This window comes from Quercus lobata, chromosome 7 (genome assembly GCF_001633185.2).
Source record: "Quercus lobata isolate SW786 chromosome 7, ValleyOak3.0 Primary Assembly, whole genome shotgun sequence".
In the NCBI taxonomy this organism is placed as follows: domain Eukaryota; kingdom Viridiplantae; phylum Streptophyta; class Magnoliopsida; order Fagales; family Fagaceae; genus Quercus; species Quercus lobata.
Genome location: NC_044910.1, coordinates 15,422,481 through 15,445,448, shown reverse-complemented (window position 1 = coordinate 15,445,448; position 22,968 = coordinate 15,422,481). Strand labels below are relative to the sequence as shown.

The window sequence follows — 22,968 nt, the reverse complement described above, 5'->3', positions numbered from 1 at the left end:
CAAATAATTGATAAAAATAATTCGGATTAAATTATTGTAATAATATATTCGTTGTAATAGATAACTACTTTATTTTGTCATTGCAATAGGCCAATAGATTATAAATAATTGATATCAAATTATTGTAATGATATATTCATTGCAGTTTTGTGTTTGTCATTGCAACAGATTGTAAAAAAAATTTATATCAAATTGTTGTAATGATAACTTTATTGCAATAAGTTATTAGTTCGGAATTTTCGTTGCACTAGATTGCAAAAACAATTGATATCAATTTATTGTAATGATTTCTTCATTTTAAGTTATTGCAACAATTTTTCCCAATGAATTAAAGCTTCTGTCGTGATTGAAAATTATAAATTGTTGCAACTTATTATTGTTGCAATAATTTTACACTTTTAAGTTACCATTACAACAATTTTAACTTGTAGATGTAATATTTTGTCTAATAACACTATACATATTTTGTTGTATTAACACTTGATGTCATAACTTATTTGGTGTAATGCAGGGGCCACTTCGGAATGAAAAAAACACATTAAAAAAAAAAAAAAACTTATTTTAACTAAAAGTAAACCACTCAGTTGTTAGTATTCAAATAGCCTTACATGTTACTTTATTTACCTAATTAAGTGCCCGTTTGTTTGCACTTTTCAAGTGCAAAAAGGGCTTTTTCAAACCCACTTTTTCATCCTGCCCATTTGGTAAGAGTCTGTCCTTTTGCTTTTTCTAAAACGTGACTTTTTGCTATGTGAAGAAACGGGCTTTTAACGCATACAGCTCTGCTGAGCTTTTGCAAAAGCCAAAGCACGTTTAGAAATGTTACCATTAAGAAGCTGCCATCAATTACCAAATTGCCCAAGCATTTTATTGAAAACCCAAATTTGCCCTTTAATATATCAAGGTCTGTAGCTCACCTCCAATTCCTCTCATCTCATCTTCAGAACAAGCCCCTCCTCTGTGCAAAATCCTCCCCGTGCTGCAGGTAAGAGCTTCGTGCTGCTACACAAGCTGTTCTTCAACAAATTCTTCGTCTTCTTCTTCTTTCTTCTTCGTCTTCTTCTTCTTTCTTCTCCGTCTTCTTCTTCTTCTTCTCGTCTGTATATATATATATAAATATATATATATTTTTTTTTTTTAAATTCTATTTATGTCTATATATCTGATCTGAGAAAATCACCAGGTACCACTGATCTGCTACCAAAAACCACCAGGTTCTTCTTCGTCTTCTTCTCATCTGTATATATATATATATATATATTTTTTTTTTTTTAATTTTATTTATGTCTAATATATCTGATCTGAGAAAACCACCAGGTACCACTGATCTGCTACCAAAAACCACCAGGTACCACAAGAGATTCTGAAATATTATTTTCAGATCTGTGCATCCTTTATTTGTTCTTGCTAATGATTTATTTGTTCTGTTTTGGACCGAAAATCTGTGGGTAGATGCTTTGTATTTTTTTTTCTTTTGTGGATATGGGGTTGTGTTTGCTTTTATAAAGCTGAGCGTTGGTGATGTTGATTTTGATTTGCATAAAGGTGTGTATGGGTGAAATTTCTGTGCTCATTGTGGAATGTGGACTCAATGACTCTGTGCTCATTGTGGAATGTGAAATTTCTGTGCTCATTGTGAAATTTTGATTTGCGTTGGTGTATATTATTTATTACCATATAAGTTTTACTAGTTGATGAAAAGCAAAGTTGTTGAAGTTTCTAAGTTTATTTTGAATTAGTTTCCAAGACCACAATGAGTGCAAAACATACATTTTGGTCTTTCTGAATTTGGTAGCTGAAATTTCTGTGCTTCTTTTTATAATTTTGTCTTCTAGGGGATTGAGTTCTATAGGGATACTTTTCTAGATTTGTTCTTTTCAAAGCTGGTCTTTGGGAATCTGTTTCTAAAGGTTGCTGGGTATAGGAGCTTATTTCTAAAAAGATTCTCAGCAATAATTTTCAGTTGGTGTGTCAAAGTTGATCCATTTATTGTGTCTTATGGTTGCTAGATAGATGGGTAAAAACACCACTTCCAACTCCGAGGCAACAAAAGCTAGAGCATTATGAGAAGATCCTAGATGGACAACTACTTTTTGCAACCTTTGTGTGGAACAAATTGAAGCTGGGAGAAGATCAAAAGATGCTTCCTTTAGCACCAAAGGTTGGAGCATTTTGGTGACCAAATTTTGTGATGAGACCGATCTAGACTATGATAAGGACCAATTAAAAAGTAGGTGGGATGTATTAAAAACAGATTGGAAAGTGTGGGAAAAATTGAAGAGTCTTGACACAGGCTTAGGTTGGGATGCAAAGAAGGGAACGATTGATGCTAGTGATGATTGGTGGGACTTGAAGTTGAAGGTGAGTTGAGTATTTTATTAATATGTAATTAGTTGGAGATAGTTTTTTATATTATTGTAATATGAGTGAAATGACAATTACATTTTGTAGGAAGTACCCAAAGCTAAAAAATTTCGACATAAAGGTCTACAAAATTTAGAACAACTTGATAGAATGTTTAGAGATGTTGCAGCAACTGGAGTAGCTGCATGGACCCCTTCTTCAAATACACTCCCTCCAACAATGCCACAAGAGGGTGCTGGTGATTCATCTGGTAGCTCTGAATTTAAGGATAATCAATGTGACATGAGTTTAGACATTGATAGTTTGCAGCAAGGACATACCAGTCAATCACGTAGTTCATGACAAAAGCGAACTAGTGAATCAATACCCTTACAGAAGAAAAAGAAGAAGATAGGAGGAGCTGCAATGTTGGACGATCGTATTAATCAATTAATAAATATATGTCAGAATAGGTCTGCAAGTACTTCTCGAAAGTCACCAAGTTCAATTGATAATGTCATGGAGATTGTGAGAGCACTTCCTGGGGTAGACAGTATGTTTGTGGTTCAAGCTTCCTATGTCTTAATGAAAAAGTCACGTAGGGAGATGTTTCTAAATTTCAAGGAGCCAGAGTTACAGCTACAATGGCTACAAGGAATGATTTGGAATCAAAAGAAGTGACCAACCTTATGTGGTACTCTGTATTAGTTTAGGACTAATATTAACTTTATGTTGTATTAGCTTAGGACTAAGATTAGTTTTATGTTGTATTAGCTATGTTGTATTAACCTTAAACTAAGTTATGTGATATTTAGTATTAGCTTTGGACTAATATATGTGTAATGTAAACACATTTGACATTTTCATTAAAGTGTTATTGTTGCATTTTTGTTACTTTGTTGATTATTATGTTGATTTGTATTAAAGTAGTATTAGCAATGGTTGATTATTTATTACTTTGTTGTATAGGCTAAACCAATATGGATGATTATAATGTTACTCATGAGAGTGGCTATATGGAACTGTTAATAGATGGGGATTACAGAAATTATTATGCTGATCATGATGGTGGTTACTTGAATGATGGCAATTATAACAATGCTAACAATAATAATGATGGTGATAACAATGATGATGATGATGATGATGATGATGATGAGAGTAGTGACGGTGATGATGACAGTGATAGTGATTCTGATGATGATGATAGTAACGATGATTCTGATGAGAAGTTTTACCAGCTTGTGGCAGTCACATGTGAAGCAGTTGTGACATATTTCAATAAGTACATTAATAAGACTCCTTATTATGATTCTGAACAAACAGGGTGGGATTGGGTGAGACGTTGTATGGAAGGTAATGAGAAATTGTGTTACAACATGTTTAAAATGAAAAATGAGGTTTTTCATAATTTGTGTCAAGTTTTACAACATGATTATGGACTTCAACATTCAAGGAATATAAGGTTAGAAGAGTCAGTGGCAATTTGTTTACTGATACTTGGTCATGGAACATGTAACCGAATGGTTCAAGAAATATTTCAACATTCGGGTGAAACCATAAGTAGACATTTTAAGAAGATGATCACTCTGTTGGGTGCTCGCTTTGCAGCTACATATGTAAAGCCTTCAGATCCAACTTTTAGTGAAGTTCCATCCCAATTACAAGACCATCCAATTTATTAGCCACATTTCCAAGTATGTGTACTATTGCAGTTTTGAATAAGTGCTATTGTCTATAAGATAATACAATGTATGTGGAACTGAAAACTATTAATATTTTTATTAGGATTGCATCGGTGCGATTGATGGCACACATGTGATGGCGATTGTACCTACTGATAAGTCCATTCCATACTTTGGAAGAAAGGGATATCCAACCCAAAATGTGATGGTTGCATGTGACTTTGATATGTTATTCACATTTGTTTTGCCTGGATGGGAAGGTTCAGCACATGACACCTCCATTTTTCTTGATACTATTCGTGCACAAAGTAACAATTTTCCAAACCCACCACCAGGTTTGTAATTGGTTTATCAATTGGTCATTATAATGACATATTGTGTGTGTGTTAATATAATTGAGTTTTTTTTTTCTAGGGAAATATTATGTAGTTGATTCTGGATATCCAATGATGAAAGGCTATTTGGCACCATACAAGGGGATATCTTACCATATTCAGGAATTTCGAAGGAGAGGTGGAAGCCCTAGAATTAGACATGAAAAATTTAATCATGCTCACTCATCTCTTCGATGTGTGATTGAGCGTACTTTTGGTGTATGGAAGAATAAATGGAGAATTATCAGAAATATGCCATCTTTTCCATTCCATATCCAAATACTTATTGTATCTGCTATTATGGCTCTTCATAATTTTGTTAGACTAAATGATAGGGATGATAAGGGCTTCATACACGCCAATCGAGATTCAATTTCTAGAAGAGAACATAATAGTGAAGCAAGTAGTAGTTATGAGCAGAACTCAAGATCTTTAATAGACCCTGAGATGGTGGTTCTTCGTGATTCTATTGCAAATTCCATTTGGGGGGATAGTAATTAGTAGTTTTTTTTTTCTTTTCTTTTTTTAATATCATGTAATACAATATAAACTTGGGTTATTGGTATGTATTTTATCATCTTTTTACATTTTTATGTAGTACAATTTTAAACTTGGATTATTGGTGTGTATTTTATCATCTTTTTGCATTTTCAGTTTGTGCTTCATGATGATGAAAATTATTTAGATTTATATAATTTTGATAAGAAGTCATTAATGGTAATAACAAATAATTATGACACTAAAAAGAACTAAACACAAACATTATTAAAATAAGTATGAAATAGTTGATTTAAGTATATGAAGTAATTGATTTAAGTATGAAATAAACTCTTATATATATATAGGGCTGTCCACCAGAAACCAAAAATCGACCCACCCGCTCAAACCGTCCGGGTCGACCTGAAAACTGGCCTATCCAACGTTGGTGACGGTTGGCGACCTGTCTTCGCCACGAAGAATCGATTCAGGCAGGTCGGATGGCGGGTTTTCTTCTCCAAAACCCGATGAACCCGATTCGACCGCCGAATCCCGTGGAAGAAGACCGGCAAAGATTTGGTAGTTTTTGGTTAGATCCGGCGATGAGATGGAAGTTTTCGCTTAAATCTAGGCTTGAGGTGGTGTTTTTTGCTTCGATCCCGTGGTTGTCACACAAATCCGAAGAAAAATCAACAAATTCGGCGAAGATCCAGTGAAGATCAGCGAAGATCCGGCGATGAGATGGAAGTTTTCATTCAAATTTGGGCTTGAGGTGGTCTTTCTTGGTTTGATCCCGTGGTTGTCGCACAAATCCGACGAAAAATCAACAGATTCGGCGAAGATCCAGAGAAGATCCGGCGAGATCCGGCGAAGATTTGGCGATTTCCGACGAAGATTTGGAGGTTAAAACTCACTCCGACTTCGACCGACTCGACCGTTGTCCACCGGAGCCCAATCTGACTCGACTCGAGGTTGCCGGCGGTCGACGGCGGGTCGTTCAACGTCCCACCCGATGTGAGCGGGTCGGTTTCGGGTTGGGCACAAACTCGACCCAGACCGACCCGTGGACACCCCTATATATATACATTGTCCTTTTTGGTAATTTATCTCTAAAACTGTCACTTTTATAAAGTTCTAACCAAACACTCAGCTTTTTCAAAAAGTATTTTTTAACAATTTTTACCAAACACTCAGTTTTTTCAAAAAACACTTTTTTAAACTGCACTTTTAGAAAACCCCACTTTTTCAAAAAGTCAAGTTTTTAAAAGTGCAACCAAACTCACCCTAGCCTAACCTTAACTTTTATGTAAATAAGAGTGTCCCACCTCGCTAGTTGGGACATGCATTAGCAGCAACATGAAAGAGGAAAATCACATTTTGGATCATTCTTTCTCTTTTTTGTACAATTATTATTAATAGGATTGTTTCATTCATTTATAAAAATTTACCAATGCCTATTATTTTAGTTTGTGACCATGGTCGGTCCATGGCAAATAAAATGATTTTAACCAAATTTCTCTATTCACATATATTTTAATTAATCTTTTGACTATTAATTTAATGTGTAACGAAAAATAAAAGAGGAATTTTTACAAAATAGAAATTGAAGAGCCAATAAAACTATTCTACGACATGCAACCGTTGCAATCTTGCCATGCATATTAAACACCAGAGTCCTGAAGGGTCATTAGAAATGGTATTGTATTTCTTAGCAATGTATGAAAGGTGAGTACTAAGTAAAAGATTCTCAAGCTCTCCCATATCTCCATTGGAACCTATGTTTTTGTGGCCATAGCCAAGAGGATTAGCCAGGTCAGCTTGTTGCACTGCAAACATTGGTTTAGCAAAAAAACTAAAACCATCTTATTTAACTTTTTCAATAATGTCATTTGGAATACCATGGTTAATAACCTTAAAGAACCCAAATTTATCACATGCATCAACAATGCCCTTTGACACTTTTAATCTACAAGCCGAAAGGTTGATGATAGGAAAGTTTTTTGAGCCAAGTTGTGTTCAAGAGGACGTTGCCATATTAAATTTTCAATGAAGTATAGAAAAGGAAAAGATGGGAAAGGAAAGTAAAATAGTAAAGAAGTTGTGTTGGTAATGACGAGTTTAGAAAGAGACTGAGAGAGAGAGTATATAAAAGAAGAAAGGTAATGGTGCAAGTTTATGAGAGGTGAGAGTGGCATATTTATAGTAGAGGGAGACTAAGGGTCCGTTTGGTTGGCTGGATTTTAGGGATGATGGATAAAAGAAGAAAAAAAATAGTCCTTATTATTATGGCCTTGAAGTTTTGCATGAATTGAATATAATACTTTTGATGTGATAGGGAGATTGTTGTACAATTCATATAGCTCATGTCATTATCTATGCTCGATTGACATTGGGTTTTGCACTCCCCCACTCAATGTGGTTGGATCAAGTTCCAAGTTGAGTTTAAATTCGACTCAAGCCGTGGATACCTTTAACCTAAGAGCTCTTTATGGTCCGTTTGGTTGAGCAAGAAAGGTAGATGATAGAAAATGGAAGTCTACCATTGTTTGGTGTGGTGGAAATGTGTGAGAATGGAAAAGGGGCTAAGTGGTGTTTTCTACTCAACCCACCAAAAACCATTATCCCAATTTGAGAAGGAAAATGTGAAGAGAAAATGGTTTTTTTAAATGAAATTTACTATTTTGTCATTCTTAATTACAATCTTTTCTATCATCTCCTAAATCCTAATGTAATAAAAGTATAATAGTAAATTTGTTCAAATAAATTGTTTTATTATTTCACTTTTATATCTTCTTCACTAAATACACATAATGATTAACTAAAACATTTGATATCATTCATATATTTTCTGTTCTCCCACTTTCATCCTCTCAACTAAATGAATCTTTAATTTATTATTTAGAGATTTCCCAATTACTTTTAAGTTGGCAATTGGGGTCGATAAATCATTGTTTCACACTCTGATTATGAAATGTTTCACATAATATTCACATTTTCACATTAAATGTCTACATTATATTGGGAAAGAGTATGAAAATGACATGAAAATAGATTTGGTAAGTTTACGTGTTTGGCGAACAAAGAATCGCCTTCGACCCCAAATTCTCGGTCCAAACAATGCCCAAAACTCGTATGACTTTCTTGATTGGGCCAACCCAACCGATGATTTCCAACAAGTCTCGGTAGAATCCTCACCTCAAGTCCATAGTTTAGACAACATGCCATTCACAGTTGATAGATACTCTACGCTTCTCTTATTCATGCCATATTCCTCTTCTAACCAAGAATTCCATTATTGATCTACGGGTCTAATTCATTGCTATATGTGAAACAATGAAATGAAAGCCCATTCGGATAATACTATTAAATTAAATACAGCTACTTAAAAAATGAAATCAACTATATTCTTCTCTATTTAAATGAGAAAGGCTATATTTATAATATTTTCACACTAAGTCATAAGTAACAGGTTGTTATTAGTTGTCATGGGTGGATAAAAAAATAATTTAAATTGTTGATTTAAATTATAATCAATAATAACTTACTACTATGATTTGTTGTGAAATTATTATAAAAATATTATGAACACAGTGCTTATTTATTTAAATTGAAAAATATTGAGAAGTTGCTAAAATCACCAACATATTGAAATGGGGCTTTTTAGGTTCGGCAGGGGCTGTTCTCGTTCTTTCGGATGAAAATTGGAGAAGCTAAAGAAGAAATGAATCTGAAAAAAAGGTACTGAAATAGAGATGGATGTTGGGAGGACAGGTAGACATCATTGACCCAGTTTGTTATTTTGACCAATAGATGAGATTGATAGGGCATATTGAATGATGACATTTTTAAAAACGCATGGAAACAAACAGTATTAAAATCCCAATTACAAAGACACGGGTGTTTGATATTATTATTTAAACAATAATTTTTAATATTTAAACATTAAAATATGTATTTTTAAAGGATGCTGTTAATGGATGATGTACAATACTCATTATTGTGATAAAATTTAAAATAAACAATTCACATTTTTTTAGAAATGTAGAAAAAATTAAATATGTGTCAGTTTAGATGGAAAAAATCAAATTATTTTGTGATAAATCACAGTTAAAAAATAAAATTTTACCAATTTTCTATGCAATGAAATTTATGATATACCATAAATGAACTATAGCTCGTTCATTTACAGATGCTGGACGGTACCTTTTAGCAAAGTCCAATATAATCGGGTTTCTTTCATCAAAGACGTGAGTAGTTATACTTAAGACACAGCCGCTACTCTTGAACACAACGACCATAGGATATCATTCATTCCCCCGTCCCCATCAATAATAAAGTAGTTTTATGCTTTTGGGATATTTCTTTACAAGCCAACATTTATGTCTTAAGTCTTAACTCATTGTGGGAATAAATGATGGTGCAGAATCTGCCAGCTACCAGTAAAGACGGTTGCACTGTTGCATGTGGCGCTCGCAAAGCCCATTCTAAAGAATCTTGTTTTCTAGTACTAATACTATCTTAGTTAGAATGGATTAGTTAGAATCAATAAATATGGGTGTTGGACTGGTAGAGTGGTAGTTGAGGGGGGTATGTGCATGCGTTCTTGTGAAGCAGAGAGTGTGAGAGAGAGAGAGAGAGAGAGAGAGAGTTCTGATAAGTTAATACTGTTACTATGGCTGAGATTAACGAAGTGTTGCTGAAGAAGAAGGACAAGGTTGAATACTATGAGAATTGCCCAGGTTGTAAGATTGACAAGCTTAAAGAAAGCTCCCTTGGCCTTCCTTACAAGCATTTGTTCTTCCTCTTCATCGTGGTCCTTGCTGCAGGTACCCAAAACTCTGTTTCATTCTTTGTGTTTTGCAAGTTTGTTTTGTCTATTTAAGATTGTTGGTTATGGGAGACAGCAATGGTAGTTATTTGGGTTTTTGGATAATGAAACATTGGACTTAAAAATGTCTTCTTAAGTGGTTCTGTTTAAAAAGAAAAAAAAGGAGACAAAATATGTCTCTCATTACCTGTATGTGAGCCCAGTTTAGCATAGGCATATGTGGAGCTGAGCTGTTACTCATGCACTAAAGTCAAACTCTATTGAGGTTGACCTTACCAGTACCACTTCAAAAAATGCATGACTTAATTCGTTAATTCTTAGTTTTGAAAAATGATATTGAAAACCATATACAGAACAAGCGGTCTTGTTCACTTATTATGCGGCATTCTGGTTAGTTGCAAATAAATCTAATAAAGGCAATCTTTGGTGCAGTTGTTGTTCATGTTGGACCATGCATAATGGGTCTATTGAACATTTAAATTTAATTGGGATGGAAATCAGGAAATGCCAACCTGAGAAAAATGTATTGTTCATAAAGAGTTTTGCTTTGTGTGGGCACCGATTAGCTCTAGCTCAAATAGCACTACCTCCCCTTCTAAGTTCTAAGAACAAAGTGGAGGGTGAGGTCGTGGGTCAAGACCCACTAGGTGCATGTGTAAATTACTAGTTTAAAAATTATCTACTTTGTGTGGACATGAATCAATAGAAGATGTCTGAATGAGGTCAAATTTAAACAGATACAACTTATTTGGATAAGTCCAGTGTTTCAGACTTGTATGATTATGTCTATTTGCTTTCTGAGTGTTTGATGTCTTCATTTATTTACCTCTAAGATAGAATAGGTGTTAATTCATTCTGCACTTGTGTGAAGAATCAATGATTTCTGTGGAATACTGCTCTGTATATATTTAGTTGCAGGAACTTTACTGACATTAGACAGTAGTTTCCAGAGTACAATGAATTAGTGATAGTTCCTATCCTATGTTTCGTTCTTATATGTTCCATTTCATTTATGAAAACAATGATAGTTTCTTTATTACCCCTTTTTTTACCCAAAGAATTGCAACAATAACATACCTCTTTTGTGGTTTTAATCTGCAGCTTTGCCAATATCATCTCTGTTCCCTTTCCTATATTTCATGGTAAGTAGGTTACTTTGTGAAACTCCTATCTGGTTTCTAGAAGGTGGAGCACACGACTATAAAAACAAATCACTTCTGTTAGTGTTTATTTTGTCAATTATTAATCTGCACCCCATGAGATCAATAAACTTTTTGGATCTTATTAACAAAAGAGATATGACTTTGCACTAGTTAGCTCAGCACCAATCAAGAATCTCCAAGGAGTATAGTGAAAGAACTTATTTTTTGCCATATATATATATATATATATATATGTGAGGTGGGCGTAGTCACGTGCATTAAGATGTGTGGCTTCTTTTTTCTTTTTTTAAAATTCATTTTACATATTACAACAGTTTTGAGAGTTGCAACACTCATGGACTCCCATATATATATATTGATAATTAAATAATTGGGGGAGGGGAATTTGAACCCTAGATATCTTTGTTAGAAACATCAAGAGATACCAGTTGAACTACAAGGCTTTTAGAGACACCCAAATAATTAAGTGACCGTTTTTTACTAAATAATTTTCACATCAGAGAGAATTATTCAATACTCTGGGAGCAATTCTCCCTACTTTCACATGAATGGTGGACCCCAATAATTTAATTAGTAGGATTTACTATTATGTGAGAGGAGGGAGCATTGCTCCTAGAGTTTTGCATAATTACTCCCACATTAGAATGATTCTCAAATGATAAAACTGAGCATAATATTTGACCCTTTTTGTATGGCAAGTACTTCACTTTATCTTTTAACTTCACATGGACTGATAATTATATACAATTAATATCTATATCTATATCTATAAGGATACTCTAACTTCAAGCTGGTCTACAGTTCCTACCCTTTGCTGTTAGGCTCTAATGATAGATAGATTTCTACATGAACTTTCCAGCTAAAAGAAAATGCTTCAATTCCTCTATGCTTATAAAATTTCTTTAGAAGTTCATGAAACCAACATTTGCATTTGCATTTGCAGGTTTGTTAACATTCCCACAAAATTTACTCCTGTTTTCTTTAGAGGTTAATGTTAAATTTGAAAATTTTAGACCTAACTGAAAATGATTGCCAGAAGTGTAAACTACATCATTTGTTGAAGTCTTAATAGAATGCAATATATTAATTAAGTCTCAGTTGAATACTGTAAAAAAACAAGATGGACTTGTTTTGAATGTCAAGTAGAAGTAAAACACTGGTGAATAATTTCGTTTTGCATTTGATATGCAAACAGCCCCATGTTAATTCATTTTGGTTCTCCATTTGGGGTAAAATAATTATGAAAATTAGTACATTGGAATTTGGCATATATATATATATATATATATATATATATATTCTTTTCTTTTGCATTTATAGTGTTTCTAGCTTGACCATGTTTCTTTAATTTAAGGCAATCTTGCAATATTATCAAATTTTTATTCAAATTAGTACATCTCTTCCTTGTACTTTCTGCTTGCTATTTATGTGTCATTTATTGAATTATAATTAATATACTCATTTTAAATGTTGTGACTATTGAACGTTGAGGAAGCTTATTGCTATTGTTCTTCTACTACTTTTTTCCTTTTTTGCATCATTGACCTGAAATTGCCACTCTTCATTCTTGAATTGTTTGCGGATCTGTGGTTCCTAATGAAATAGGTAGCAAAGAAACTTCTCAACCCACTGCGAATAAATCAACACCCCCAAGTCAAATTGGTGCACCGGGTCTTAATATTGGTGCAAATTTTTTAACCTGTCAAAAGTTTATCATTATATGTTTTTACATGCTTAACAACTTGAGCTTTGTTGGTCATATTTCTGTTCCTATAAATCAAACAGCTTAGAGCCACATCCCAATTAAATGTGTGTGTGTGTGGGGTTGCGCCCCATTATGTTGCCCTCATTTTTTTTATTTGGTGCCCTTGCAATTTGACTTTTTGCAGATAAGAGACTTTCATATTGCAGAAAGGGAGGAAGATATTGGCTATTATGCTGGTTATGTGGGTGAGCATATTTTCTATGCATAACATCTATGTTATGGTCTATTTACTCTTTAAGAATATTGTGTGAGTCCCTTAGTGCTTATTATACCTCCCATTCTTGAAGGATCTGCCTTTATGTTTGGAAGAGCTTTGACTTCTGTGCTCTGGGGAATGATAGCTGATCGATATGGTAGAAAGCCTGTAATATTGTTTGGCTCAGTTACACTGTTAGTACAGCTCATTATGAGTTTCCCATGATACTACTTTTTGATAAAGTTCTGCAAGTTTTCCTCATTTTGTTACCTCTGCTTTTGGTAATGACCATTTCAGGGTTATTTTCAATACTCTTTTTGGCCTCAGTACAAACTTTTGGATGGCAGTTTCCACAAGGTTTCTTCTTGGAAGTTTGAGCGGTATACTTGGCCCAATGAGGGTATGTCTCTTGTGTTAGGAATAGATATTTGGGTTCTGTAACAAAGAAAAAATAATAATAGTTTGAAATTGTCCATATGTTCGCTTTTAGGGTTTGTATCGTGCCATTCCCAGGTCTTCATGAGTTCATGTTTAAGAAGTCATGGAGCATTTTTTTTGTTGTGCTTAGACATGGTTAGGGAGGCAGTGATGCACTGATGGCATTAAATGAGGAAATTTACAGACTTGTAAATCCCAGAAACTGTTTAGTATCCAAAAATGAATGTAGATAGACGTCAATGTGTTTGTTTTTCTGTCCATAGGCAACCATAAAATCGGGCCAACTTATGTTGTCATGAGACTCATTACATGACACGGTGGAAAGCAGTTGTGGATAATCACACCTTATGATCGCCCCTAGTTTGATATGGCAGACTCAGTTCTGCCTATGCAACCTCAAGCAGAATCCATTTGCAATTAAACCTCATCGATACATCACCATACCTAGGGCATGGGTTGGTCTTGATTTGACTAAGTTGTGATCATGGACTTCCAAGGTCCTTGCTTTTATCCTGAAGTGCTTTCTGCCTTTGCTTATGATTTTTGTGACCTGATGGGTTTTTTTGCTGCTAGCTCCCATATGTTATCCTTTGGAGGGTTCCTAGCTGTTGTTTTATATTTAAGAAACAAACATTTAGCCATTTGTCCTGCATTGGTTTTGCTACTATGTATTATCACAATCAACGTTCATGTTCTACAGAGGTTATGAGAAATAACTTTTTTTTTATTAGTGTTCATTGTTACTGGATTACATGTAAATTTATCAAGCTTTTGACCGTAATCAGGCTTATGCTTCAGAAATTTGCCGTAAAGAATATCAAGCTTTGGGATTGTCAATTGTAAGGAAGTTTTTCCCTCTTGTTATGAATTTTTGAAGTATGATGCATAATAGTGAAGGGAGAAATTTTTTCAGATTAGCACATCATGGGGCATTGGATTAGTCATTGGTCCAGCTCTTGGAGGTTATCTTGCCCAGGTACTTTTATTATTTATTTATCCAATGATTCATTTTTGCGATAGTTTCCTTATGTGAAGCATATTTAAAAAATAATTAGTGGTGCATTATGAGCTGAAAATTATATTTTTGGCTAACCATGAATCCTCTAAATAATTAGTAAAACATTGCTTCAACGTGATTTGTGGAAATCAAGATTTTAACTCAGATTGAGGCCTCCCTTCCACTCCCCACCTCACCCTCAACCCCCCACCACCACCCCCCCTGTGCAGGAAATTATGGACAAATTTTAGTTGTCTTCTTTGATTTAGTTTTTTGTATTGCAATTTGAACTTATTGATTTGTTGTCTATCAATCTATTAGCCAGCGGAGAAATATCCAAACATATTTTCTGAAGAATCTCTTTTCGGTAGGTAAGCAACAGACTTTCTACTATATTTTGTTAAGCATTACTTTTATGGATATCTCAAACAATAATTTTCATTCAGTGTTTTTGCTTAATTGGTAAAACATAAATGATATTTGTAGGTTTCCATACCTGTTACCATGCCTTCTCATATCAATCTTTGCATTGGGAGTTGCTGTTCTAAGCTGTTGGCTCCCGGTATGTTGCTACATCACAATTTACAGCCCTTTATCATTTTCTTACGTAGCTTCTGTTTTATTTTTTATTTTTTTCAGTCACCTGTGTCTTAATCTTTCTTAATATATGGTTCTTGTATAGTTTGATACATTTTTTCTTTGTGAAAAAGTAAAATGAAAGTTAAGTACATATATTTCTCAAGAATATCAAATTATCAATTGAGAATGTGGACAGAATTTCCTATAGCTTCTCAAATCTGTCGGAAGTTGGTAGCACCATTTAAGTTCACAACTCTGAAGCCTGAAGGCTGGAAACTCATCAGTTGAGGACAACATTCTTATCAATACTTGCATCTGTATACCAAGTTCTGCCAAAGTCTATCTTGCACTGAATGTGATACAGCCATGGAATAAGAGTCAAGTTGCTGTTGTGATTTCCAGTTTTGGCAGCTTAAGAGATTTTAATCTGTTGGGCCATTGTGCAACGTTGGGTTGAAGCTAGTTGGCCTAGAGCTTTGTGCTTCTAAAGCTTATATAAATATATCTTAAGGTTAAAAAAGTTTTTAAATTGAGTCATGAGTTAATGAGTTATGGGCATTCTTAATTCTTATGAATAGGAACAGATCTGAAATTACATAATATTCCTGCACATAATTTTATTTTTGGGGTTATTTTCTTAATTATGTGTCCTTCATTGTATTCAAAGAGTTCAGACTTTGAGTAAAGGAGTTACGACTTATGAGTGATCTGAGTTCTGAGGCAAGGGTTGCTAGAGTGTTTCACTTTTCCTTCTTCTTCCTCTTCTTTGGTGCAATGTTACTGTTCGTGCAACTCCTGAACAGCAACAAAATTCCCTCTTTATTTCTTCTCTCTTTGCAACCAAATCAAACTCTTTCCCATTCCCTACCAAGGTATAAAAGCCTACATTTTTCCTAATTATTAGCCATCAAATAAACCTTGAACATCCTTAAATTTTAATCTTGTTGCCATCCAAAATTTCTAATAGCAGATTCTTCAATTCCCAGCCTCTTCCAGCCACCAAAATTCAAGCTTTTTATACCTTTATTCAATCTACAAACCCTAAATCCTTTTCTGAACCATAACAAACTTCAAGATCATAACTTTCTCCATGCTAAGGTCCATTATTATTTTAATTATTTATGTTCAAATGTGAAGTATGAATTAGAACGTCCTATATGCTACTCTTAATGTGATTGGTTAATCTTCATAATTTTAGACTTTCAATGATTAAAAATCTCTGCATGGTGCAGGAAACACTACATATACATACTAAAAACAAAGTACTTGAGGACTCATATGATGCACTAGAGGCCACTGCCTATGGGCCCAGTGAGAAAGGAAATATACAAATTTCTGAGGAGAGGCATCAATTTTCTTTACAGAGCCTTCTGAAAAATTGGCCCTTGATGTCATCTATCATTGTATACTGTGTTTTCCAACTTCATGATATGGCTTATTCAGAGGTAATATATATATGTGTGTGTGTATATATATATATATATATATTTTTTTTTTTTTCTTTTACTATAATTCAACTGTGATTCTCTTTTGTACTTACTAGATTCTTTTTAGTATTTATTCATCTTGGTCTTCAGATTTTTTCATTATGGGCTGTTAGTCCCAGGAAATATGGGGGATTGAGCTATTCAACTGCAGATGTTGGTGAAGTTCTCGCTGTTTCAGGTATATGGCCAGATGGTATATTACCGTCAATGTGACATTCCACCAACCCCACCCCCCAGCGAATGCAACTACACTATATTTTAGAAAAAAGGGCTTGGTCTCATTTTTTTTCTTTCTTTCTCCTTAGCAGTTCGATAGTCTGTCCCCTAGCACTCTAAAATCATTGTTTCTTCATATCAACTTGAACTGATTTGATCTCATTGCTACTGCTGCAATTTATTTTATTTTATTCTTGGGGCTTGGCGAAATTACACTTTACCACCCTAAACTATAGTTCAGGGTGGTAAAGTGTAATTTCTCCTTTATTGTTTAAATGATTTAAGTAGGCAAACAAAAGTTAGGAAGAGTGATGCATATACTTTATCAAAGAAAATATCAGAAAAAATAAGAAAAGAATAAAATGGAGATACTATTCAACTTTAAATTGTTGATACAACGAACCTTTAAGGAGGGACTATATGAAGGTCACAGCAATCGTAATATGGGAAGATATATAAATTCAAATCCTAAGAATAATACCCCCAAAATGACACTCAACTTAGTAAAGTACTTCAAGTTTTGGTGAATTCTTATGGTGTTGATTTGGTTAAACCTCAGATGCATTATTGCTCAGTTCTGTTTTCCAATACTTCTAGTCAATTGATGCCTCACCAAATTGCTATTCAAGAACTCTTTTCATGTCTTCACTGCTCTTTAACCAGTTGTGTAAATATCTCACAATGTAAGGAGCTCCCATGTATTATACTTGTCTTGGCTTCTCAATGTTTTCTTGGACAAACTAATTAGAAAATGTGGTCAAATAAAAGAAATGAACAGGTGGAAAATAACATGGATTATCCTCACTAGAAAAATCAGCTGTAATGGGCAGAAAATTCTTGAATGTTCACAGTTAAAAATCCTCTCCATCTTTCTCTACATTTGAACCCCAAAAGACAAGGTTTGTGCACACAGTTACAGTATATTACTTGCTTTAGGTGCAAAGGCTACAGCTTTGTTCCTGGTTTTCAAGACAAAATTTTCATTAATTGAGCTGCAAAAGAAAAAGCTTCTTCCTTTATTTATATTTTTCCAGTCTATTATCATTTTATTTCAATAGAGAATATACTATTAAGCCAATCCAATGGCTCTTAAAAGTGAAAATGCTTTAGTTTTTAGAATCTTTTACAGCATCTCAACTGAAACAAATATATACCGCAAGGACTGCAACAAATCTTTTCATTTTTCATCATGGACTTTATCTAGTAATGTACGCGCTAAAATGCAGTTCATATCAGTCCTCTTAGTTTACAATTTGTGTAATCCTTATTAAATATTTAATGACTGCCTTTTCTTTTGTAAACTACTAGGTTTCGGTCTATTGCTCTTTCAGCTATTTTTATACCCATTGGTGGAGAGGTTTTTTGGGCCCATCAGGACATCTCGCATTGGGGCAGTATGTCTATAACAAATACTCTTATATATCATTGCCTTTTCCCTTTGCATATTATAAATTTTGTTCTTATTGTTAGTTGGTTTCCTATGAAGGCCTTAAGCATACCATTGCTGTCAAGTTACCCTTTTATAGCTACACTTTCTGGTCTCAGCCTCGCTCTATTGATTGGCTGTGCATCTTTATTGAAGAATGTGCTTGCTGTAAGTGCATGCTCAAACTGGAAAATGTACTTTTGTTTTCTATACATGCTTAATAGGAGCTCCATGCCCTATGTTATAATTTTGGAATACTGTAGTAAAAAGGTTAATATTGTAGTAATTGATTACACAAATTATTAAGATTATTATAGTACTTAGATTAGGTACCAAATCCATGTTTAAAGTACTTCGAATATATTGATGTTAGTATTAAAAGTTTAAAACTAGTGAAGTTAAGCCAATATCATTGCCATCTATAAGCAAGTATGAGCTCTTATGTAAACATTCATGTCTAAAATTGTGCGTACACAAGTAAATGCTGAAAAATTTAAGATGAACACACACACACACACACATATCACAAAGGAGAAATACATAATATCTATCTTCCATTTCTGTAATGAGCATATTATTTTAATTGAAAATTGCTAACGTTCTAGTTGCTAATGGCCTTTTGGCCAACTGTCATATCCACCCCTGGTAGTGGGGCAATTTAGGGGGGTCGAATCCCCTCAAAAACCTTTACTTAGCCAAAATAAATTGCTACCATTGTAGTTTCATGTTATATATTTTCTGTGACTCTTAACTTATTGAAAATAAATAAAATTTTGATGCGACTCTTACATGTTGTTCAAACATAATCAGGTATCAATCACTACAGGATTGTTCCTTCTTCAGAACAGAGCTGTGGTAATATTACTTATTTCTGATGTGCACATTTTCTTATTTTTCTGTGTCTTATTCACTTGAATTGGTTGTGGGTTAAAAGCTTACCTGACATTAATGACAGTCCCAAGGGGAAAGAGGAGCGGCAAATGGCATATCATTGTCTGCTATGTCTTTATTTAAAGCACTTGGTCCAGCTGGTGGAGGTTCACTGTAAGTTTATCTTAGTGAACCAATTGTCCATTCACTAATTTCACTATTTAATTGAGGTTCTCATTGGTGCTTTTTTTGAATTTATTTTGTTTCTTCAAGCTGTAACAGATAGGGTTTTTTTTTGGTGGGGGGGTCTAGTGTAGTTGAAGCAAGTCACATTGTGCTACTTAAATCCAAAGTTTTACTTAAATGAACAACTAAGAGAAAATGAGTGTTAGAAAGTTGGGCCAAGTCTATGTTGTCTAATAGATATATCCTATAGTTCAAAAAAGCAATTTAGAAACTAAAATTGAGCCATTAATTTGGCACAAATTAGAGTTGGGAATGTTGAGAACAAGTGGGAAAGATAAAATCAATTTTCTGAGTAGGATCTGGTGAACGATGGAAAGATATATAAGAAAATATGTGTGAAAAATAAATATCTTTGAACTGCTAATATCTGTAAACCCTTTAAGGACATAGAAAAACACTAAATAAGGTTCTTGCTATTTCCCATTTTCCTCTAAAGAAAATGAAAATTTCAATTTACTCGTTCCCTGAATTTTGAGAAACAGAAAAATATATTTTGACAAAGTTTTTTGTTATTTAGTCAGAACTTTAACTGCTATTGAAAGACTTTTTAAAAGAAACCAGAGCAATAGCAATATCTCTATTGGCTTTCAATAACTTGACCGCATCAAGTTAATTTTGCTAATAATTTTCATATTTAGCGGGCCAGGTCATCTAAAATGAGATTTGTTTTGGCATTACACATTATGGTCTTCATACTTAGTAGCAGAAGGGTGCAATGGCAAGTGCCACCCTCACCCTCCACCCCCATGGTTCTAGATTTATTGAATCAATAAAATTTTAAGTAAAAAAAAATGTTGGGTAGGAGAGATGTGCTTACTGGCTCTAGGAGGTTCTATGGTGCTGCTAGTCTTTGCAATCACCAAAGCCTTGGCAGCTTTGACATTGCTGGAACAATTAACAAAGTGTGGCATGACAGACTTGTCTGCCAGGGAAAAACCAACCAATTGTTGCCCACCATCATCCACAAAGATCATAGATTTTAAGCTACCTTTGAGAAAATTCCCGATTGAGTCTTTGGCTTGTGGCTCATTTAGCTAACATGGATTACATAGCCATATATACCAAAACCATTGAGCTCATGAAAGCCCTCTCAGCCAATGACCCACGTAATTTCACACAAGCAGTTAATGTGATACAGTGATGATGGAATGGATGAGTAAGACATACCAGCTTACTTCTGGTAGCACCATAAACTGAATATCATTTTTTCTATCCCCTCGATTACTGCCCCCATAAGTTTCCAGTCCTAGTGCCATTCCTTGGTATCTTAGAAATGCATCTCCCTCTTTTATTTATGCATGCATTCTAGTGTAATGTTAAGCATATCTCCAATTAAAAATAATATAAAAGTTTTTCTTTTCAATTGTTAATTAGTTACAACATTTTGCAGATTTTCCTGGGCACAGAAGCGTCAAAATGTGGCCTTTCTTCCAGGTACAGAGCTTTACTTAGTGTAATTCTTATTTTTTGTAACTAAGTACTAAGTTAAGAAGATCGCCATTATATCATATATATGTATGTATGTATGTACAAGTCATAGTTATTACAATAGATGGATTCTTATGTACGTATCCCACTTTGGTTTCAGTTCACTAGGGAGTGTAGTTGTCAATCATTTCTTAGTAATCTGTACTTTGAATTTTGTTTGAAGGCATTTGATTGGAGACAGAATTTTCCTCCAAGCTGGTTAGGAAAAACGTTCCTCCACCCACTACTTGATCATTCAAATGAAGACTTTGTCCTGCGGTCGGATAACTAAAATTTTTGGTTGGTTGCTTTTTGTCTTCAAAATTGTTCTTGTAGTTAAATACTCATATAATCCTACCCTTGGTGAGGAAGGGAGAGTACTTTAAAACTTGTCCATAAAAAATAAAGACAATTTTAACTTCCTTGAATCATGTAGGACATTGGCATTCCTGATATGTATTCCAACACCTTCCAGTCCATAAAGTTAGACCTAATGAATGAAATATGAATCTTTTTATAATTTTCTCCTTTGATTCTTTTCTTGTTTGAAATGAACAATCATTCTAAGCTGACTTGAGCAAAGTTCTGGATAAGAAACATTGATTTTCAATGTTTGCTTTCAGAGGTCAACAGAAGCAGTAAAAGTCCAGTAGAGGCTGTCAAACAGCATAAAGCAGCTAACGAAAACCTAGCATAGTAATATGAATGGACATCGATAAAAGCTCCATTGTTCACAAATACTCTTGTAGGAGTCTCTAATCCTGTCCAGCAGCTACTTTGACTTAACTTTAGCTGCCTTGGTCTATAAAATTGATTCTAAGTGCTTAAAAATAATTTTGATGAAGTCCTAAGTTTCTCTCTCGCCAAATATTGTGTGCAACGTAAGTTGTCCTTGTAAACTGCTGATTTAGTTCACCATTTCTAGCTTCAATGTTTATGTAGTAAGGCTGGAGAACATACGATCCCTCCATTCCATGGCATTCCTGCATAAGATGCTAGCGGTATTGCCAGTAAAGCCTCAATTGACTCTCGCCTTTCATTCCTTACAATCTTTCGTAGCTAGCCATGCTATAGAGAAAGCTTTGATGTAGCTTTAGAATTTGAAATTTGATGATGTTGTTTCACTAAAAGCAACCCCCTGCTCCTGTTCCAAAGTGTCAGAAACACTAAACTAGATGTTGAGGGAATCCAATAATCAGAATCCTCTTGTCCTTGCACTGGTTGAATTGAGTTGCTGAACCATGAATTTCTACCATGGAATTGCATAATCACAAGTATAAATTACAGCAATAAGTGTTTTAAGAGGCCCCTGCTGATTCCAATTAAATATCTTCTCGGTTTTAGATTTATTTTTATTTTTTAAATTTCTTTCTTCTTTCTTTTTTGTTATTTCACTCTAGGCAGGAACGTTTCAATAATTATTCTTATATTATTATGTTACTTAGGTCTCAATCATCTGAGTCCAATTGTTTTGTTGAGCTGCAGGTGATCACATGGTTTTCTTCGTCCTAAACGTGATTGAGGCGATTGGACTGCTGATGACTTTTAAACCTTTTCTAGCTGAACCAGCTGTGGACAAGTGACAACATTTCCTAGCTTAATTCTAGAGGTTGACTAACCCAAGATATTGGGATTTCAGCCTTCAAAGAATAATTTAAGAAATGCTGTAGATCTTTCCTACAGCAGGCCATTGATGTTAATGTTGACCAATCAAGAATTTTGGTGATAAAAGGCCTGCTCTCTCTCTTTTCAAATGACCATTCAATTAAACATAAAATACCACCCCTATTCAAATCTGCCAAAAAAAGAAAAAGAAAAAGAAAGTGATGTATATGTGTGCACTTTATTCTGTCCTAATTGACTGCTAGCATTTGTATTTGTCATTATTCTCTTTTAGCAAGGTAATGATCAAGGCATCATCACAACCCACGTTGTTGGGCCATGTAGTGCTACTCTTTTGGATATTGGATATTGCTAGTAGAGATGTAAATAAAATAGGCTTATGGCCTAGGTCTGTCTTTGTGATATTTTTTCTAGTGTAACTAAACCCACGTTTGTTTTGTGTTATTGGAACCATAATAGCGTTTATAAAATAACAAAATGAAAGCATGGAATGCAATGGAAATGAATATGATTTATTTTTTGTTGTGCATTTGAGAGTTTATAAACAAAAAAGTAACGGAAATAATATATATATATAGAGAGAGAGAGAGAGAAAGAGAGAGATACACATGGTGTAACTCTAAGTAAAGTTATACCACCTAATAACTTTTTATTAGATTGATATTTCAAAAATCTCACTATATATATATATATATAGAGAGAGAGAGAGAGAGAGAGAAAGAGAGAGAGAGAGAGAGTTACACCCATGTGTAACTCTAAGCAAAGTTACACCACCTAATAACTTTTTA

General features: G+C 34.2%; 2 protein-coding genes across 6 annotated transcripts; both read left to right on the top strand.

The window, feature by feature from the left end:
- Positions 1-2,987: 2,987 nt before the first annotated feature.
- LOC115951664 (protein ALP1-like) lies at positions 2,988-4,903 on the top strand. The gene is made up of 4 exons (XM_031068826.1): positions 2,988-3,037; positions 3,509-3,680; positions 4,132-4,363; positions 4,443-4,903. The coding sequence occupies exons 1-4, from the start codon at positions 2,988-2,990 to the stop codon at positions 4,901-4,903; spliced, it is 915 nt and encodes a 304-aa protein (XP_030924686.1).
- A 4,399-nt stretch (positions 4,904-9,302) lies between these two features.
- Positions 9,303-22,584, top strand: LOC115952598 (protein ZINC INDUCED FACILITATOR 1-like). 5 transcript variants are annotated; one of them, XR_004083475.1, is made up of 18 exons: positions 9,303-9,705; positions 10,809-10,849; positions 12,760-12,820; positions 12,923-13,025; positions 13,129-13,231; positions 14,055-14,108; positions 14,183-14,245; positions 14,588-14,637; positions 14,753-14,828; positions 16,078-16,290; positions 16,423-16,510; positions 17,857-17,942; positions 18,019-18,142; positions 18,785-18,829; positions 18,930-19,018; positions 20,481-20,524; positions 20,742-20,857; positions 22,043-22,130. XR_004083475.1 is itself a non-coding variant. In XM_031069772.1 (17 exons), the coding sequence occupies exons 1-17, from the start codon at positions 9,552-9,554 to the stop codon at positions 22,138-22,140; spliced, it is 1,476 nt and encodes a 491-aa protein (XP_030925632.1). In that variant the 5' UTR covers positions 9,307-9,551; the 3' UTR covers positions 22,141-22,584. The 5 variants fall into 5 exon arrangements, 2 of the variants coding, with proteins under 2 accessions (XP_030925633.1, XP_030925632.1); XR_004083473.1 differs by having other exon boundaries at positions 9,305-9,705; positions 18,035-18,142; XR_004083474.1 differs by lacking the exon at positions 20,742-20,857 and having other exon boundaries at positions 22,043-22,091.
- The last annotated feature ends 384 nt before the right edge of the window (positions 22,585-22,968 follow it).

Coding starts and splice junctions, on each gene's coding strand:
- LOC115951664 (XM_031068826.1), top strand. CDS start 2,988: ATGGCTACAAGGAATGATTTGGAATCAAAAGAAGTGACCAACCTTATG. Junction 3,681..4,131: donor AACAAACAGGGTGGGATTGG/GTGAGACGTTGT, acceptor TATTTTTATTAG/GATTGCATCGGTGCGATTGA. Junction 4,364..4,442: donor TTTTCCAAACCCACCACCAG/GTTTGTAATTGG, acceptor TTTTTTTTCTAG/GGAAATATTATGTAGTTGAT.
- LOC115952598 (XM_031069772.1), top strand. CDS start 9,552: ATGGCTGAGATTAACGAAGTGTTGCTGAAGAAGAAGGACAAGGTTGAA. Junction 12,821..12,922: donor CTATTATGCTGGTTATGTGG/GTGAGCATATTT, acceptor CCATTCTTGAAG/GATCTGCCTTTATGTTTGGA. Junction 14,829..16,077: donor TTCTAAGCTGTTGGCTCCCG/GTATGTTGCTAC, acceptor TGCATGGTGCAG/GAAACACTACATATACATAC.